The 18154-nt window shown below is 42.5% G+C and overlaps 1 protein-coding gene and 1 long non-coding RNA gene across 3 annotated transcripts in view; one reads left to right on the forward strand and one right to left on the reverse strand.

The window, feature by feature from the left end:
* LOC129639765 (uncharacterized) overlaps window positions 1-18154 on the forward strand; it is a 315100-nt gene that overhangs the window by 70059 nt on the left and 226887 nt on the right. For both annotated transcript variants that reach the window (XR_008708585.1, XR_008708584.1), the window contains one exon: window positions 1384-1508. This is a non-coding gene — a long non-coding RNA (uncharacterized LOC129639765). The remainder of the gene's footprint in view (window positions 1-1383; window positions 1509-18154) is intronic.
* On the reverse strand, window positions 12316-16484 carry LOC129639758 (cancer/testis antigen 47A-like). Its single transcript, XM_055564991.1, has 2 exons — window positions 13860-16484; window positions 12316-12987 (listed from the first exon to the last, which is right to left on the reverse strand). Exons 1-2 carry the CDS (start codon window positions 14536-14538, stop codon window positions 12758-12760), a joined length of 909 nt encoding a protein of 302 aa, XP_055420966.1. The 5' UTR covers window positions 14539-16484; the 3' UTR covers window positions 12316-12757.

Genomic DNA, 18154 nt, shown 5'->3' on the forward strand with positions numbered 1-18154 from the left:
TGACCGATTATGCATGGGCTTATTTCTGAGCTCTTGATTCTGTTCCATTGTTCCATGCTGTTTCAAATACTATACTTGGTAATATAGTTTGAGATCAGAAAGTGTGATCTCTCCAGCTTTGTTGTTCATTCTCAGGATTGTTTGGGTATTGGAGTCTTTTGTGGTTCCACACAAATTGTAGATTGCTTTTTCTATTCTGTGAAAAGATGTCATTGGAATTTTGATAGGAATTGCATTGCATGTGTAATTGGCTTTGGGTAGTATGGACGTTTTAACAATATTCTTTTTATACAGGAAATGGGGATATCTTTATGTCTTCTTCAATGTCTGTCCTCAGTGTCTTATTGTTTTGGTGTATAGATCTTTTGACGTGCTTGGTTAAATGTATTTCTAAGTATTTTACTGTGTTTGCTGTATTATAAATTAGATTATTTTCATTATTTCTTTTTAAGATACTTTGTCCTTAATGTATAGAAATGCAACTGATTTTTGTATGTTGATCATAGGTCTTGCAAATTTACCAAATTCACTGAGGAGTTCTAAATTTTTTAATGCAGTCTTTAGGTTTTCTGTATATAAGATCATGTCATCCTCAAATGGACAATTTAACTTCGTCCTTTCTGATTTTGATGTCTTTTATTTTCCTTGCCTACTTTCTCTGAGACTTGAGTACAATCCTGAATAGGAGTGGTGAAAGTGGGCCCCCTTATCTTGTTTCTGTTCTTCGAGGAAAAGCTTTCAATTTTTCTGCATTGAGGATGATGTTAGCTGTGGGCTTATTGCAGATGGCCTTCATTATGTTGAAGTATGTGGCTTAGAACCTAATTTGCTGAGATTTTTTTTTTAATCATGAAAGGATGTTGAATTTTGTCAAATTCTTTTTTTCCCCCACCTGTTGAGATGATCATATGATTTTATCTTTCATTCTATTAATGTGACATTTACTAATTTGTATATTTTGAACCTTCCTTGCATCCCAGGGGTAAATCCCTCTTGATTGTGTGCTATGGAATTCAATGTGATAGTGTTTTGTTGAGAAATTTTGCATCTACCTTTATTAGGAATATTGGTTCATAATTTCTTATAATATCCTTATCTGCTTTTGGTATCAGAGCAATGCTGGTCTCATAAAATAGGTCTGGGAGTGTTCCCCCCTCTTTGAATTTTTGGTAGTTGAGAAGGATTGGCATTCATTCTTTAAATGTTTGGTAAAATTCACCAGGGAAGCCATCTGGAATCTCATCTTGGAATTTTATGTGTTGGGAGTTTTTTGATTACCCATTCAGTCTCCTTATTTGTTACTGTTCTGTTCAGATTTTCAGTATCTTCATGATTCAGTCTTGGTAGGTTGTATGATTCCAGTCATTGATCCATTTCTTCTAGGTTATCCGATTTGCTGGTGTGTAATTGTTCATGCTGCTGCTGCTCAGTCTCTTCAGTCGTGTCCGACTCTGTGCGACCCCATAGATGGCAGCCCACCAGGCTCCTCCATCCATGGGATTTTCCAGGTAAGAGGACTGGAGTGGGGTGCCATCGCCTTCTCCGGTAATTGTTCATAGTTATTCCTTAAAATCCTTTGTATTTGTGTGGTATCATTTATAATGGTTCCTTCTCATTTATAATTTTGCATCTTCTCTTACTTTTCATGACAGGTTCTAACTATAAGTTTTTCAATTTTGATTATCTTTTCAAAGAACCAACTTTTAGTTTCATTGATCTTTTTTCTCTTTTCATGTTCTCTATTTCATTTATTTACACATCTTTATTTCCATGTTTCTCTTAACTTTGGGCTCATTTTTTTTCTAGTTCCTTGAGGTATAATGTGTGGTGGTTTGAGATCTTTTTCTAAAATTAATGTAGGCACTTTTTACTATAAACTTTCTTCTTTAAAATGTTTTTGCTGCATAAATTATATGTTTCTATTTTTATTTGTTTCAATACATTGTTTTTATTTCCCTTTGATTTCTTTGACCCATTAGGTGTTGAGGAGTGCACTATTTAGTTTCCATGTATTTGTGAATTTTCCAATCTTCTTCCTATATTTGATTCCTAGTTTTATAACAATTCAGTCCAAAAAGATACTTGATAACATTTCAATTTTCTTCCATTTGATGAGACTTGTTTTGTCTCTTTGGGATAACTATTACCATTTAACAGTTGTTGTCTTAACTTGCCTAGGTCTTGACTGTCTACATATGGCTTTCCCATCTTGTTTTGAATCCTCACCACTGCCTATGAGATTTCTGCTTTCAGGAAAGGGCTGTGATGCTGGATACATTGTTGCAGATTTACGTATAAAGCGGTAACCCGGGGACAATGCGCTTTAGAAGAGAGGATGCAAGAATGTTTTCTTGGAGTTATTAAGAGGTCATGTTCCTTGACAAAGGAAAAGCGTCTCTAATGTAAAAGTCCCGATGATTTAGTCCAAAGATTGTGGACTGTGTGCTTCGTTAAATGTCTCACTTTTTCATTGCTACTCCATGCGTTGTAAAGACTAGTTTCCCAATCAGTCCACTACCCCTTAAATCACCTTCCCTGTGTCCCTGGGGGACCCTAGTGCCTGTGAATTGGGTAATAGTACACTTCTTGTACTAATTATAAGTGATAGAACACTTATATGGAACACTCTTTACACATGCCCCATGTCAATCTGTTCCAGGCCTGGCAACAGTGAGCACCTCCCTATGAGACAGAACATTTCTTGGGGATTATTGTACTCCTCTGGTTAGTCCATTAGTGTTTGTCATCTTGCCCCAATTTCACTGTGACCCTGTCTTCGATTGGCCAGAAATGTATTGCACGTCCTACATATCCTATTGTTGAAGCTCTTAAGACCTTGCTGAAATTAAAAATTCTACAGATGCCAAAAGCCATACTTCCAATCAGGCAGAAAACAAGCTTACCACAGTGAAGAAAGTCTGGCTCCAGTGGAGAGATGTCTTCCCCCCTCACTCCAGCATTGAGGTGGAGATCTCCATGTACCCAAACTTTTAGTGCCTTCCACTCAGGAGCTTCTGCTTCAAAGGTTTTAGCCCAAAGCAAGGCTATATGCCGTCACCCCCACCCTGTGGCATAGTGGTGAAGACTCTGCCTGCCAGTGCAGGATTTGCAAGAGATGCAGGTTCAATTCCTGGGTCCAGAAGGTCCTCTGGAGAAGGAAATGGCAACCCACTCCAGTATTCTTGCCTGGGAACTCCCATGGACAGAGGAGGCTGGCGGGCTACTGCCCATGGGGTTGCCAAGAGTCTGACATGACTGAGCACACACACACACACACACACACACAGAGACACACACTTTCCTGACGCCATTCATCAAAAGTTACTAGGCTGGACAGCCCCCACATCCCACGTGAATCAGTCACCCTCAACCACAGAGAAGAGGGAAGTTCAAAATGGGGAGTGGAAAAGGAGAGGAGTCAGGATGCGAGGGATGGTTAGCTATGAGGGATGGGGACAAGTAGCCCAGCAAGTTTTGACTCCTTCCTCCCTATCTTGCCTCACAGTCTTTGGTGGCATTGCCTCCGTTAAGAACTTCAGGCAAAGGAATAAAGATGTAGAATCATTTGCCCTAAGAGTCAGTTGGTTAATAGGCTGGCTCTCCAAGGCACCTACCACCCTATTTTCACCTAGGTTCACTGGAAGTTGGTTCAAATTTCCTCTCTAAGTCCTTCCCCTTTAATTCCATCCCCCAAACCCTTCAAATACTGTGAGCTCCCTTTGGATTCCTGTGCAGTGCCTACCTCATTTTCTTGGGAAGCCCAGAAGAGTCTTAGTATACCTTTCACTGTGTCTGCCTCTGATACCTTGGGGCTACTTTGCTTAAACAGAATTGCAGGACTAGACGTAACTGTGCTTTTTCAGGTCTGAGTGTAATGGTTGAGGAAAACCAATGGGTTCTTGGTTTTCCAGATGATGGTATAACGTGATACTGAAAGGCTGTTGCTGATTGAAAAGACACCGGGATTCTTGGCCTCCGGAGGAGAAGAATTCAATCCAGGGCCAGAGACGAGGCTTGATCGCTCAGAGCTTTTGTGTAATAAAGTTTTATTGAAGTATAAAGGAGATAGAGAAAGCTTCTGACATAGGCATCAGAAGGGGGCAGAAAGAGTACCCCCTGCTAGTCTTCAGCTGTTATACAGTCACTGCCGTTAAGTCACTTCAGTTGTGTCCGACTCTGTGCGACCCCATGGACTGCAGCCTACCAGGCTCCTCCATCCATGGGATTTTCCAGGCAAGAATACTGGAGGGGGTGGCCATTAGCAGTCTGGTAATCAAAGAAAGGAATGTCTTAAAACTCAGAATGGCACCAGGCCCCTCATCCATAAGATGCATTTTGGGATCATCTTGGCGCCAGATGATTCATCCCAGGCCATGAAACGATTGACTTGAATCTTGCAGAAGGGCAGATTACCCTACAAAGAGTTTCGTTTACATAGATTAGGCGAACAATATCTGAGTGTAACATACTGGTTTGTCAAGTAGGTTCTGAGGCATTAGGCGGAACCGAGTTGAAGACGGTCTGGGGCAAATGCATAGTACATTAACATAGCTTAAGACAAACATTTCCATAAGAAAAATACATTGGTTAACTCAAGGTTTGAGAATAGTTAACTTCAGGTGAAACCAGGTGTCATTATGGCAACACAGTATTTTAAGAGAAACCTCCTTTTAAATTTGTAAAGGGAAGGAAAAAAAAAAATCACTAGTTTGTTTCCGCCTGATGTTTGAGCGAGAGAAATATGTCTGACACTTGCAGCCTGTTTCCTCTGTGTGGAGACCCCTGGCCTTCCTGCCTGTTACCCTCTCAATACCACACAATCACGTGCTGGATTTTTGTACTTTCTCTATAAAACATCTGCATCTTTACCTTTTTTATCATGCTAGGTTCTTGATTAACTGGATTTTATTTCCTTTGTATTTTCTTCATGAAATTTCATTTAGGTGGATGTCCTTTACCCAGGTAATTCTGGTAGATGAGCTGTTATACCTTCTCTCTTCTCAGAGTGAACTTCTATTAGGTCATTCTTATTCTGAGCACTCACCATTATTAATTTTTCCCACAGTTAACAAGTCTGTTTTTAAACACAAGTTATTTTTTCACGCCCAGGGGCACATTCTTCAGAGCATTCAGCTTCTTTGTAACTTGTTTGATCTTTGCATATGAAAACAAATACAACAGAACCTGTTCTGTAGTCTGTCATGCGGAGGGCAATCAAATAGGCTATTGATAATTCAGACCTGAAGGTTTTCAGAGAAATGAAATGTTCTTAAGAGGTGGTGCAGGGCATAAAGGGCCTCCACTTAGGTGTGCCTGAGCAAGCTGAGGGCTTCCAGGTGGGTATTTGTATGGGGAAGAGGTGGTATTGAAGTTTTGTATATGAACACCTAGGAAGCAAAGAAAGTGAGCAGTGGGAGGGTATTGCAGTAGAGGGGGCAAGATGGTTCGTATTTCTACTCCAGTCTGGACTAGGGACTAGATCCAAGTACTATAGCAAGATGGGCTATTAGAATGAGGCATTTTTGGAATTACAGGCCAGTATCACTGATGAACATAGATGCAAAAATTCTCAACAAAATTCTACCAAACAGAATTCAATAACACATTAACCAGGTCATACACCATGATCAAGTTGAGTTTATTCCAGGGATGCAAGAATTCTTCAATATATGCAAACCAATGTGCTACAGCATATTAACAAATTGAAAGATAAAAACCATATAATAGATGCAGAAAAAGCATTTGACAAAATTCAGGACCCATTTGTGATTAACACTCCAAAAAATGGGCATAGAAGGAAGCTACCTGAACATAGAAAAGTCCATATATGACAAGCCCACAGTAAACCTTCTCAATGGGGAAAAACTGAAAGCACTCCCTCTAAGATCAGGAACAAGACAAGGGTGCTCACTCTCCTATCATTCAACATAGTTTTGAAATCCTAGTTATGCCAATCACAGAAGAAAAAGAAATAAAAGGAATCCAGATGGGAAAAGAAGAAGTAAAGCCTCCCTGATTGCAGATGACATGATACTCGACATAGAGAACCCTAAAGATAGTATCAGAAAATTACTAGAGCTAATCAGTGAGTTTAGCAAAGTAATGGGATACAAAATCAATACACAGAAATCACCTACATTCCTATATACTAACAATGAGAAATCAGAAAGAGAAATTAAGGAAACAATTCCATTCACCATCGCATCAAAAAGACTAAAATATCTAGGAATAAACCTACATAAGGAGACAGAAGAACTGTATAACAGAAAATCATAAGACACTGATGAAAGAAAGCAAAGATGACATGAACAGATGGAGAGATATTCCATGTTCCTGGGGTGGAAGAATCAATATTGTGAAAATGACAATGCTACCAAATGTAATCTACAGATTGAATGCAATCCCTATCCAAATACCAATGGCTTTTTTCCCACAGAACTAGAATTGTTTCAGTTTCATATGAAGACACCAAAGACCCCAAATAGCCAAAGCAGTCTTGATAAAGAAGCATGGAGCTGGAGGAATCCGCCTTCCTGACTTCAGATTATACAACAAAGCTACAGTCATCAAAACAGTATGGTACTGGCACAAAAACATAGATGCACACAAATAGAACAAAATAGAGAGCCCAGAAATAACCCCCGCGCTTATGGGTACCTTCTTTTTGACAAAGGAGGCAAGAATATACAATGGAGCAAAGACAGCCTCTTCAATAAGTGGTGCTGGGAAAACTGGATAGTTACATGTAAAAGAATGAAATTAGAGCATTTCCTAACACCATACACAAAGGTAAACACAAAATATACTAAAGACCTAAATGTAAGGCCTGTAACTATAAAACTCGTAGAGGAAAACATAGAACACTCGATGACAGAAATCAAAGCAAGATCCTACAGTAATGGAAACAAAAACAAAGGTAACAACTGGAACCTAGTTAAAGTTAGCAGTTTTTGCACAGCAAAGGAAACTATAACCAAGGTGAAAAGTCAACCCTCAGAATGGGAGACAATAATAGCACATGAAACAACTGACAAAGGATTAATTTCCAAATATACAAATAGCTCATACAATACCAGAAACACAAATAATCCAATTAAAAAGTGGGAAAAAACCCTAAACAGGTATTTCTCCAAAGAAGACATATACATGGCTAACAAACACATGAAAAGAGGCTCAACATCACTCATTATTTGGCTCACTCACTGAGTCGTGTTCGATTCTTTGTGACCCCGTGGACTGCAGCACGCCAGGCTTCCCTGTCCAGCACCAATTCCCAGCACTTGCTCAAACTCGCACTCATCAAGTTGGTGATGCCATCCAACCATCTCATCCTCTGTTGTCCCCTTCTCCTCAGCGTCATTTCTAAGGAGTCAGTTCTTTGCATCAGGTAGCCAAAGTATTGGAGCTTCAGCTTCAGCCTCAGCCCTTCCAATGAGTATTGAGGACTTACTTCCTTTGGGATTGATTGGTTAGATCTCCGTGCAGTGCAAGGGCTCTCCATGAGAGTTCTCCAACACCACAGTTCACAAGCATCAATTCTTCAGTGCTCAGCTACTTCATGGGCCAACTCTCACATCCATACATGACTACTGGAAAAACCATGGCTTGGACTACAGGGAACTTTGTCGGCAAAGTAATGTCTCTGCTTTTTAATATGCTGTCTAGGTTTGTCATAGCTTTTCTTCCAGGGAGCAAGCATCTTTCAATACCATGGCTGCAGTCACCATCTGCAGTGATTTTGGGCCCCCCCAAAATAAAGCCTCTCACTGTTTCCATTCTTACCCTATCTATTTGCCGTGAAGTGATGGGACTTGATGTCATGATCTTAGTTTTTTCAATGTTGAGTTTTAGGCCAGCTTTTTTAATCTCCTGTTTCATTTTCTCAAGAGGCTCTTTATTAGAGAAATGAAAATCAAACCTATAATGAGATCTTGCCTCACACCAGTCAGAATGCCCATCATTAAAAAGTCTACAAACAATAAATGCTGGAGAGGGTGTGGAGAAAAGGGAACCCTCTTGCACCGTTGGTGGCAATGTAAATTGATACAGCCACTATGGAAGACGGTATAGAGATTCCTTAAAAAACCTAGCAAACCCACTCCTAGGCATATACGCTGAGGAAATAAAAATTGAAAAAGACACACGTACCCAGTGTTCCTTGCAGTAGTCTTTACAATAGCTAGAACATGGGAGCAACCTAGATGTCCATCAAAAGATGAAGAGATAAAGGAGCTGTGGTACATATGTACAATGGAATATTACTCAGCCATATAAAGGAATGCATTTAAGTCAGTTCTAAAGAGGTAGATGAACCTAGAGCCTATTATACAGAGTGTAGTAAGTCAGAAGGAGAAACGTAAGTATTGTATACTAACACATATATATATGGAAACTAGAAAGATGGTACCAATGAATTTATTTGCAGGGCAGCAGTGGAGAGACAGACATAGAGAACAGCCTTATGGACATGGGAGGGTGGGAGGAGAGGGTGAGATGTATGGAGAGAGTAACATGGAAACTTAATTACATAAGTAAAATAGATAGCCACTGGCAATTTGCTATATAACTTGGGGAACTCAAACAAGGGCTCTGTATCAATCTAGAGGGGTGGGTTGGGGAGGGAGAAGGGAGGGAGGTTCAAGAAGGAGGGGACAAATGTATACCTGTGGTTGGTTCATGTTGATGTCTGACAGAAAACAACAAAATTCTGTAAAGCATTTATACTTCAATTAAAAAATAAGTACCTTTTAAAAACCATTTTCAGAAGCATGACGCCCAGTATGCTCAGGAATAGGTGTAACATGGAGTGAAAAGGGAAAGTGGTGATAGAGCAGGTATTTAATCTGGCCTGCCTGAAACATTTATCCTATTTGCAAGGTTCAGAAAAAGAGTTCAATTGGGAATCCACATGTCTAAAAATATTTGAAATGTTCAAATCAAATGATAAACCATTAAATAGGTTGTATCTCCTTCCACGACAAATGTACCTTCCTAATGAGCTGAAAGGCCAGGTTGGGATTTAGAATTCTCAGACTCCTCTAAGTTCTGCCCTGATGGCGTGGGAAGAGCTGCCCTCCTTCCCTTCCCCCGGCCATGCCCTGGTTCCGAGGCCAGGCCGCATCCCCTTCTGGGCCTACAACCCCTCCTTGGGCCTGCGAGCACCAACCCCAGCAATGAGTGCAGTCAGCCCTCCCCAGGACAGGTCTAAGAGGAGCACATGGGGCCTGGAAGCAGGCTAGGGACTGTTCAGGGCTGCCAGGTACCTGGAGCATGGGCTAGCAGGGACACACCCCTTGTTCCCATGGGCTGGGCTCCTGGCCCTGGCGAGAGGGGTGTGGCTGGAAGAGGACCAAAGTGGCCCTCTAAAGCATAGAGCTCAAGACAGAGATGTCTCTGCCTGGGCCTGGAAGCAATAGTGTTTTAACAACTAGCACCGCAGAAATACTAACAAATCAGAACCAGGTTGAAGGGCCTCAAATTGTCCTAGTTGACCTGCCCTTTTAGTTGAAATCATGGTGACGGGGAATGCTTTGCCTTCTGTCTCACTATGTGGTTCTAGCCATAAGGAATAATATAACACATTTTAAAATGTTCACACTGGTGACCAAAAAAAAAAAGTTGTGGGGATCTTAAGTTTACTTCACTTTAATTGACATTAAATACCTACGAAGAGGAAAATTCATTGCCTAGGCCTTTGGGAAAGAAAGATAGATAAAACCCTTAAGGTCGCAGCCATTTAAAGGTTGAGTGCAGGGGTTGGTTTTGATGGAATAGGTGGATGTAGCGTGTGTATTTGCATGTGCACACACTTAGAATAGAAGACATGCCACCACAGAACATGACAGTATGTTATCAGTTACCTACAAGAAGGTCAGGAGCCGAGCCCCTGGGAACAAAGTATGCTCCACCTAAACCATGTTTCAGATACCTAGGAAGCCTGAAGTAAATGCAGAAATGAGCCTGTCTAGTCTCAAACCCCCAGGTCCTTCCCCTTCTCTGATCCTCCACTCTGGTCATCTACAACTTTATCTTTTTATTAACTTAAACAGAGTTCAAAGATTAAGTCCACTTTCTCCCTTTTCTCTTTGTATTTTTCTTTATTATGATATACTTCCCATCTGCACAAAATTATAAAGAATACTAGTAGAAACACTATTTACCCACCACTCAGTTTAAGAAATGTAAATTAGAGATACAGTTGAAGCCCACTACGTATCCCTCCCCAATAGGATCGCTGTCCTTGTCTTTCCCCAAGAGGTAACCACCATCCTAAATGTGGTTTATCTTTCCATTGCATGCCTTTCTGTATGCCTGCATATGCGTACATCCTGACAGGCAACTCTGTATGTATCTACTATCCATTTCTGCTCAGTGAAGGTTCCCTTAGACTTCATATACCCGGTATCATGTCTGTGACTTTCTGGAACTAGCTCTGTCCCTTGGATATTTTTCTGGTGCCATCCCCTATCCACAGCCTCGCTCTGTCTCAGCCCCTGTGAATCCTAATTTCCTCGCCAGTCCAGCCCCGACCGTCCTGTTCCATTTACCTCCAGCAGCCCCAAGGCAGTGAACGAAGGCTGGTCACCAGAGGTGGGCCTCAACTTCTCCCCCTGTGGCTGTCAACCAGCGCTTCTCAAACCTTGGCTGCATCAGAATCCCCTGGAGGGCTTGTTAAAACACACACTACTGGGCCCCACTCTCAGTTTCTGATTCACAGGTCTTAAGTGGAGCCTAAGAATTTGTGGGTGATGCTAATAATGCTATTTTAAGGACCAAACTTTGAGAACCAGTGCTCCAAATCAGCGTCTGGGCTCAGGCTCAGCAGCACCATCTGGCCTCCAGGCAAGCTGGGCCATCCCTCAGGTTTCCTTCAAAAGCACCCAGCAGGACTATGAAATACACATATAACACAAGTCCTGTGCAGTTTTAAATGTTCTAGTAGCCACATCTAAAAAGTAAAGAGGGCATCCCTGGTGATCTAGTGGTTAAGAATCCACCTTGCAGTGCAGGGGACACAGGTTCAATCCCTGGTACAGGAAGATCCCACATGTGAGGGGCAACTAATCGCATGTGCCACAGCTCTGAAGCCCGTTTACCCGAGAGCTCATGCTCCGCAGGAGAAGCCACCTCAGTGAGAACCTGTGCACCGTAACTAGAGAAAGCTCACGTGTAGCAATAAATAACGTTTTGAAAAAGTAAAAAGAAACTGGAGGAAATAATTTTAATGCTATATTTAATACTAGATTATCATTTCAATGTGTAATTAGGTATTAAAGAGACTTTACACAGTTTTTTACATTTGTAGCACATTTCAACTCAGATTAGCCACATTTTCAATGCTCAGCAGCCACACGTGGCTAGTGACTAGTACAGTAAACAAGTTCAGATCTAAAGCCTTGACCCCTATTTCTGTCTTTACAAAACTGTTTTAAATACAAATTTTATTTTGGGCTGCAATAAAAGAATTTAAAACAGGCTTATCAAATGGCGGAATGTGATGATGCCTTCCAATGATGTAAAACGGCTTCTCATTTTTAAAGAGATTTAAATCAGGATTATTTATATACATAAATCTATCTACATTTCAGTTTATTACTTTAAAACTTAGTTTTAACTAGAACAAATGCTGTCAAATATATCTGGAAAAGATAAAACCCAATTAGATATTGGAATTTTTATAGATATTATTATTAGACAGTTGCTTTTTGGGGGATGGATTTGGGAAGGAAATCAACGTTAATAATCCCATGGGCTTCTGAAAAATCGAAAAATAGCGAACAATGGATCCTTTCTTCTCTGTCTTCTTTCTAGTCTTCCAAACTGCAGGAAGAAATGAGAGAAAAGGAACGATTATACAGCATCAGTCAGCATCAGAAACTTTCTAAATCGAAGAAAACAGTCAGCCTTATGTATATCTGCTGCATCTGAGGGTTGTATCTCAACAAGGAGAGAAGAAAAACACATTTTCCTCTTGTAAAATTCACCCTGGACACTGGGTGCATGTACAACCCGATGGCTTCAATCATGTGATCCTACCAACCTTGTCTCCCTCTTGCCCACAACCATAAATGCTTTTTTTTTTCCCCCTTCCTTTGAGAGGCTAGTCTGGGACTTAAATCACTCTTTCTACCTTAAAAGCCTGTGCTCACTCCACAGATGATACTCCCTTACCCTCCCAGACCCTCGGTTTCCAAATCTACCGTATGAGAAAGAGGCTGTTATTATGAAACACACCACTATGCAAACAAGGGAGAAAATGTTAATCATTAAAGACAAGATATATACCTTCACTACCATCTCAGTGATAAACAACAGTCATCCTATGACTGTTTCTTTTGACTGTCATATAAAATACACAAATCTACAACCGAACAAATATTTCAGTATTAATCACTAAATGTGGTCCTACTTGAAATTCTGAACTGTATGCTATTCGTAAGTAGTTACGTTCTAAAAGGTGTCTTCTCTTAGTGCAGGAGACTGCACTTCTGTGGTCAAGAAATGAAGGCCAAACTAGTGCACAGCCCAGTTGCTGCTGCTTTTCGTCACTGTTTTCTCAAGAAATACTGGTCTTAGGTACTGATACATTTACAACTTGTTGGTAATCTTAGAGATAGAGGACCAAAGACCTCATAAGAACAAATGAGAAGCCATGAAGTATATTTCACTTCATGCTCTTTATATTACTGGGTGCAGAACTGTTCTATAAACATTAGGTAAATTTGAGTTGTTGAACTAATTTCAAACAAACGTTTTCTTAATTTACTCCGAGAATTAAAAAGCAAAAACAAAATTGGTAAATGCCTGGGAATAGCTGGGTTATTTTCAAAGCTATACACAGATACCTGGGCTTTCGGGGCCAGTCCTTTGCTGGGTCCAGATCCTTTTCTGGTTCTTCTTGTTTCCTCTTATACTTCTTTTCTTTCCCCTCACTTTTGCTGCCCTGCGCCTCTTCTTTGGAGTTCTCATCCTGGCATTCACCTGTTTCTTTAGAGAGGAATAATAGACTTTGGGACCAGACATTTACAGGAAAAAAAAAAAAAAAAAAACGCAAACACATAAGGAATGGCAGGATGTCCAGTACTCTACCCTTAGGAGAAGCAGGACAGAAGCAACTAAGAAAAGAGTAACTGGGGGCCTTCCTTCTGGCGGATGCAACACTTCCATGGCCCTCACTTTGCTGCTGCTTGATCATTTTCACAATGATATTATTTCTTCTTTTCTAGTAAATCTGTCACCCTGTGCTACTGATGACTTGTGCTCAAGGATCAGAATTCTCTGGGTCTGATGCATTCTGGATGTTTTGGCCAGAACTTTTTCGCCAAAATATGCTTCACCTCAATAACAAATTCTATGGGGAAGCTCCTGAGTTCCTCAATCACCTAAACATTTCCTTTTGACCATGTGGTCCTGTATGAGTTCATAATGTTTTGGGATCAACTCTCCAAGAATCTTGACATTTTTAAAAGCTATGAACCAAATATGAGGTCTGCCATTTGCCTGTTCTCTTCCATGTCCTCTCAAGCTCCCTCTTGAACACCTGCCTCCACTGACCTTCACGTGTGGGCTCATAACTGGCACTGATCATCTCAGACCTCTTACCAGGGTTGGTAGAGGGCAGCTTATTTTCCCCCCAAACCAAACAAATCGTTATGCAGTTGGGCTTCTACTGGGCCCCTCTGGCCTTCGATTCAAGGAGGCCCTGACTCCCGGCCTCCCGTCCTGAGGAACGCCCCCCCCCCACCCCGTGCCCCCCGTATGAGCCTGCCCCCTCCTCGGGATCCCTGGTCCCCAGACCCGGCCGGCAGCTGCCAGTGTTTCCGTCCCCCCCAACTCCCCCCCGCCCCTCGAATGCTCACTCTCAGGGGCGACAGGCTCCTGTGGCATCTCCCGCGAGCTGGGCTCCTCAGACTCCTTGGTGGCCGTCTCCAATAAAGAGGCCTCCTCGGCTTCCTCCGCCTCCTGGGCTTCCTCCGCCTGCTCCGCCTCCTGGGCTTCCTCCGCCTGCTCCGCCCCCTGGTCCGGGGCTTCCTCAGCCGGCCCCTCCCCCGATTCATCCGATGGCACCTGGACCTCCGAAAACCCGGCCACGGCGGCTGAGCCGTGGTCGGACAAGCGCTGCCTGGTCTGGTGCCAGACCAACACGCGATCATCATTTGGCGGAAGTATGACGTGGTTTTCGGACAAACGGTTCACCATCGAGTGCGCCAGATTTAGGACCGTTAAGAGGAAGGTGTTCATGGGGAAGTGGCGCGAGACCACCATGCGGTTCACGCCCTCCGCCTGCTCCTCCACCTCCCTCTCCTCAGCCGGCCTGAGGTCGGCGTCTTCCTCAGCGTTCCCGCCCTCCAGGGCCGCCTCCCTCGGGCCTCCTGAGGCCCCCACGACTCCACCCGCCTCAGCCTCAGGCATGGAGTCACCCCTGCGAGCCTCGGAGCTGCGGTCCACACCGTCACGGGCTCCGGCCTGGGCCCCCGCCGCACCTGCAGGGCCTTCCTGCCCGCCAGGGGCCAGATCTCCATCCCCCGTGGTAGACATGGCAGCCGCCAGTTACCTCAGCCAGGCAGGGGACGATGGCAGTGGCGCAGGTGGTGGCACCCGAAGTGGCTGCCCTGAGAGGAGGCTGAGGGAAGTGAGATGGACCGAGGCAGTCACGGAAGGGACCACAGAGGAGGCCCCACGACCGGGAGGGTAGACGGCCAATGGCGGAAGCGTCCGACGGAAGTCGGGCCTCAGGCAGTGGAGCCAGGCCACAGTCGAGGGGCGGGGCCTGTTGACGCGGAACCGTTGACGGTGGCCTGTGACCCCTCGTCACGAGCTTTGGGCTCATTTGCTGACAAACAAGGATTGACGTGCTCTGTGTCCAATGAACGGCCAAGGCCCTTGGTTGTCAAATTGCTCACAATTGCCTACTTGTTCTTTGACGCGCTAGGGTTCTGACATGTGTGGAGGTCTTCTAGGCTCGTGTCCTTTATGTAATTGTGCAGGAAGGTATTTATGAAGGCATCCTGGGCCATGTGAACTGAGAGAAATTTCCCACCTGGGAATTTCCACCTGGTAATGGCTCATGTGAATAGAGACAGGGTCATAAAAATGTTGTGTATCTCAGATGTTAGCAGTACTAAAAACCTCCGCAGAAGAGAAAGAGAATTTGGACAATTTACCTTAGTTAAAAATAGTTGGAAAAGAGTAGACAAATTGAAATGAATGCAGTCAGAGCTGAAGGTTGAGAAGTGTTGGAGAAGTTAGGAGCTAGAAGGTGTATAATGAACCCAGACATATTCCCTTAATGCTTTGAAGACTGAATAAAAAAAGGAGAGGTTTCTTTAAAGGATCAGGTCATCTCCTAAGTGCTAAGCATGACAGACGTTAAAAGGGCCACCTTCCTAGGATGTTTCAGAGGCAACAGTCCCGGACTTTTTATTGATCTCAAGATCCACTTAGTCCAGACCCCAAGTGTAATTTTGAAAATTATACAGAAATGAACTGTTTTTATAGTCGTTCTGTAAAAAAAGTTTTGTAGCACTGTCGTTCTGTAAAAAAAAGTTTTGTAGCACTAAAAATATTTTTTGAAAAAGACATAGCCAATTACATCTGGATGTTACATTTAGGAAAAATACTAATAAGTCTCATAATTGTAAAGAGGGATTTTTTCCCCTTTCATTCAGTTCAGTTCCAACCGAATTTCAGTGTTTTTATTTTTTCTCTGTCTCACCTCGTGAATGGAGCATGGTGTTGCCGTAAATCATTGGTTTAAATTTGGAAGGCAATGTCAATAATCTCTAATTCAAAATTCTCATTATAAAGACAGCAAAAAAGAGGCAGAATCCCAATCTGAGGTCTGAGTTGGTTTAACATTTGCCGCCCTAAATGATCCTGAAACAGTTACTTATCATTTCTAGGCCTCAGTTTTATCATCTGTATAGGTGGCATTCAATGAAAATATGAGTTAGGTAGATGGAAGAAGATGGAATTATATTTAGGATACTGAGCATTTGTTGAAACTGTGTTTTTAGTTTGATTTTGCCTTCTAAGTATGCAGTTTTTCTTTTTTATGTCGTAAAATCTAATAATATTTTCTTTTTTCTTGGTTTTAACATCATAAATGTGTACATCTTTTCTCATCCAGAAATGAATTTTATACTTTCTTCTTTTTGGAGATCTTCAGAATGTTTACATTTCACTCCTTAATTTGGAATCAATAATGGCTCACAGTGTTAAGATTAAAATCTCAGTTGATTTTTAAGCAGCTTACCTATAATACCATTTGTTATGCATGAATTCCCCTCTGTAAGGATGTGTGGGCTTCCGGGGTGGCGCTAGTGGTAAAGAACCTGCCTGCCAATGCAGGAGATGTAAGAGACCCGGATTTGATCCCTGGGTTGGGATGATTCCGTGGAGGAGGGCATGGCAATCCCTTCCAGTAGTCTTGCCTGGAGAATTCTAAGCACAGAGGAACCTGGAGGGGCTGTAGTCCATAGGGTCACACAGAGTCGGACACAACTGAAGCAACTTAGCATGCACACACATAAGGATGTGTGGCCAAGTACCCTTTAGCATTTTCTATAAAGACAGAAGAGATGCAAGAGAAACACACATTCTCTTAGCATTTCAGGGCTGGAAAGGCCTTTAGATATGGAATCTAAGACCATTCTTTTTTAAAGTAATTGACCTCCAATTAAAATAAATAAATTTAATACAAAATCGACAAACAAAAACAAGAAAAAACATAATTTTTAAAAATTAAAAAAAAATAAACGGGGAAACTAAGGTTTAGAGCTGCTAACTGGCATCCCCAAAGTCATGCCAGTTAGTAGAAGAGCCAGGACTAGGACCAATCTCCTGATCTTTAATGTGGAATTGAAACATACTTCACACGTCAGCTTTGGCCAACTTCCTTCCTATTGGACCTGTCATAGAACAGTGTCATAGAACATCAACCTCAGACATGGTCACTCTGAGACCATATTGAAAGGAGACAGTTCAGTTCAGTTCAGTTCAGTCCCTCAGTCATGTCCGACTCTTTGCAACCCCATGAATCGCAGCACGCCAGGCCTCCCTGTCCATCACCAACTCCCGGAGTTCACTCAGACTCACGTCCATCGAGTCAATGATATCATCCAGCCATCTCGTCCTCTGTCTTCCCCTTCTTTCCTGCCCCAATCCTTCCCAGCATCAGAGTCTTTTCCAATGAGTCAACTCTTCTCATGAGGTGGCCAAAGTACTGGAGTTTGAGCTTTAGCATCATTCCTTCCAAAGAAATCCCAGGGCTGATCTCCTTCAGAATGGACTGGTTGGATCTCCTTGCAGTCCAAGGGACTCTCAAGAGTCTTCTCCAACACCACAGTTCAAAAGCATCAATTCTTCGGCGCTCAGCCTTCTTCACAGTCCAACTCTCACATCCATACATGACCACTGGAAACACCATAGGCTTGACTAGATGGACCTTTGTTGGCAAAGTAACGTCTCTGCTTTTGAATATGGTATCTAGGTTGGACATAACTTTCCTTCCAAGGGGTAAGCGTCTTTTAATTTCATGGCCGCAGTCACCATCTGCAGCGACTTTGGAGCCCCCCCAAATAAAGTCTGACACTGTTTCCACTATTTCCCCATCTATTTCCCATGAAGTGATGGGACCGGATGCCATGATCTTCGTTTTCTGAATGTAAAGAAGGACTAAACATCCCCCTCTCTTGGCTAAAATGAATGTCTACAACTTCTTGACCAATTACATCTTTATTCTGGGTCTAGTCCCCTCTCCCTACAGGGAAGATTTACTCACATACCAATCAGAGAATTGCCTCAGCTACCTAAAGACATCTAATCTAGAGCAAACTCCTGTTTCCTTGAAGGAAAAACTTCCCCAAATAACTCAACCAAACCCCAGCCTCTGTAACAGGTTCTTTCTGATACTTGGGAAGACATCACATGGTTCCTCCATGATGTGTGTTCTCCCTTACTGCAATGAATAGTGAACTGAACTCCCTCAACTACAGGCATGTTTCTGTGATCTTTGGCTGGAGGACACTGACGGTGTAAAACACTTCCATCTTTACGCTGTAATGCATGAACTCAAACAAGTGAGTCAAAAGGCATTGAAAGTTTTTTCTCAGAAAAGGCTTCTCAGAGGAGGGAGGTGTTGGACCCAAAAGAT

The sequence above is a fragment of the Bubalus kerabau genome, chromosome X (assembly GCF_029407905.1).
Source record: "Bubalus kerabau isolate K-KA32 ecotype Philippines breed swamp buffalo chromosome X, PCC_UOA_SB_1v2, whole genome shotgun sequence".
Taxonomy (NCBI): Eukaryota; Metazoa; Chordata; class Mammalia; order Artiodactyla; family Bovidae; genus Bubalus; species Bubalus kerabau.

What these genes read in the sequence shown, in the direction of transcription:
- LOC129639758 (XM_055564991.1), bottom strand. Translation starts at nt 14,538, where the DNA reads ATGTCTACCACGGGGGATGGAGATCTGGCCCCTGGCGGGCAGGAAGGC. An exon ending in GGAGCCTGTCGCCCCTGAGA is followed by an intron (nt 12,988 to 13,859) that starts GTGAGCATTCGA and finishes TCCTCTCTAAAG; the next exon opens with AAACAGGTGAATGCCAGGAT.